Here is a 2,217-nt window from a genome sequence, read left to right on the forward strand (position 1 = left end):
CTAAGAAGCCAGTTCTCCACCTTTAAACGTGACCGAGCCTCTGACATGGGAGACCACTGTGAGAAAAGGGGACTTTCACAATCAAGTTTAAAGCTCAAGCATGGAAGGACTACAAAATAAAAACCCCAGTAGACAAAACATTTCATTTACCCTTGTGTGTGACAAATACTGCATTTGTCAAAATCTAACAAACTCAGATTTATATGTATATTTTTTTTTTAAATCACACATGGAAATGTACATTAAAAAATTGTGACACCGAGATGCATCAATAAACTGTTTAGAATCGAATCGTTTCCACCCCTATAAAGCTGTCAGATTAATGTAGTGGTGTGAAAAGACAAAAAAGAAACAATATTTCTCTCTGAAATGTAGCGGAGTAGAAGTAGAAAGTACCATGAAAAGAAAAGGCTTGCGTAAAGTACAGTACAAGTACCTTTGAATTTAAAATGACTGCAGTAAATGTACTTAGTGACATTCGACACTGCTGGTACGTTTGTACTTGTTATACTTGTGAGTGCTGTGTCCATTACGTAGAGGGTTTTCGACAAAGAATTTCCCCTTGGGGGACAACAAAGTCTGGAGTCTGAAAGTCAATGGTGATTTGAAATGGTGGGAAACTACGCTGTAGATATCTGTTGCAGGACAGCCATAAAAAACTAGCATCAAGCATAAATCCAGCTTCACCTCAACTCAACAGGATTGAGTCTTTACATGTTTTCTGACAGCCATGACTGCTTGGTACGGTAACCTGAACATCAGGGACAAAAAAAAACCCCACCTCAACCATATTGTAAAGGTGGTTGGCAAGGTGACAAGTTTCCCACTGTCCCCCTTGATTATCTCTGACCAGCAAGTATTTCACAAGGCCCGGCCTATAATAGACTAAACAAACCACCCCCTTCACTCAGAGTTCACTCCCCTCAGGTCGCAGATTTAGAGCAAGAGCAGTAAAAACTCCTGTGATCCACGTGCAATAAATTGACTTAATTTGAACATGTAATGTAGTACTTACTTTTTTATTTAATGTGTTTAGAGAGTGCTCCAGTTGTGATAAATGGTGTTTATTACATACAGAAAACCTTTTTTTGTAGTCATGTCTTTGTATTGTTGTCCTGTCTATTTGCATGTTGTTCTTTTTATCTTTCACTCCAGACGGCACATAAAGTTTCCCGTCCGGGCTAACAAAGTGAACTGAGAGTGAGTAATGCAAATTATTAGAAATCCACACCTACAAAATATGTTAGAACACCACGATTCCACACCTTTGGGAAATCTGTACCACAGCGGGATCTGCTTAAGTCTATTTGTATGAATCAATGAAACAAACTGAATCCACCGTGATCCAAAAGGAATGGAGGACAGTTCTCATTAATGTGTCTCGCAGTGTGCTTCCTTATAATTAGACCATCCCTCTCCCTGACTGTAGTCCCATTTTGGATTTGTGTTTATTTTGACGCTGATTATTTCACCGGTCTGTTATTAGCTGCCTAACCATGCTTCAACATGTCAGTACGAGACCAGTAGGCACATTAAGCAGAGCTCAGGACTGCATGGATATGTCCCTGCGCTGCATTTATGCCACCATTAGTTCCACTGTTTTGCCTGCAGGGTGTAAATAGTGTTTGGCTTAATGTCTTATTACCCAGACTCTGACAGAGAGAAGCAATTACTTCTTACTTATTTGGTTTATCTGACACATCTTTACAGCAAATAGAGAAGCATCTATCCGGCCGACATCCTATTAAAGAAATGCAAAACAAATAAATAAAAAGATGGTTATCTCACCTCTTCCTGCTCTCTTCTCTTCCAGCGCAGCTGAGCGTTGGCCGCCGCCATCGCCTCGATCACAAACGTGGTGGTCATGTAGCTGGTGAAGGGACAGGAAAGGACAGGTTGACAATCGAGCCATCATTTTTCTGGCCTTCACCATTGCAACACTATGTTGGAAAGTGTGGCTTGTTTGTTGGATCCATTAAAGCTTCTCTGTAAAATGCTGACAGTTACCTGTTGCTTTAAAGGTCCCATGACATGGTGCTCTTTGGATGCTTTTATATAGACCTTAGTGGTCCCCTAATACTGTATCTGAAGTCTCTTTTATATAGGTGTGGCCTTGACCAACTGCCACTTTGCTCATTTGAAAGCCATGATGTCTCTTTCTCATGGGTGAGCCAAATTCTCTGGGTGGGAGTCCTGTGTTGAGGTAAGAGCTCTGAA

General features: G+C 40.8%; 1 protein-coding gene and 1 long non-coding RNA gene across 3 annotated transcripts in view; one reads left to right on the plus strand and one right to left on the minus strand.

Moving 5' to 3' along the window:
• Positions 1-2,217, minus strand: part of tmem104 (transmembrane protein 104) — an 83,007-nt gene that overhangs the window by 76,530 nt on the left and 4,260 nt on the right. For both annotated transcript variants that reach the window (XM_032537512.1, XM_032537511.1), the window contains exon 4: positions 1,789-1,870. In XM_032537512.1, the coding sequence (XP_032393403.1) occupies positions 1,789-1,870 (82 nt within the window). The remainder of the gene's footprint in view (positions 1-1,788; positions 1,871-2,217) is intronic.
• The window catches only part of LOC116702962 (uncharacterized), a 12,533-nt gene that overhangs the window by 4,116 nt on the left and 6,200 nt on the right, over positions 1-2,217 (plus strand). The window lies entirely within an intron of this gene.

The sequence above is a fragment of the Etheostoma spectabile genome, chromosome 15, assembly GCF_008692095.1.
Source record: "Etheostoma spectabile isolate EspeVRDwgs_2016 chromosome 15, UIUC_Espe_1.0, whole genome shotgun sequence".
Taxonomy (NCBI): Eukaryota; Metazoa; Chordata; class Actinopteri; order Perciformes; family Percidae; genus Etheostoma; species Etheostoma spectabile.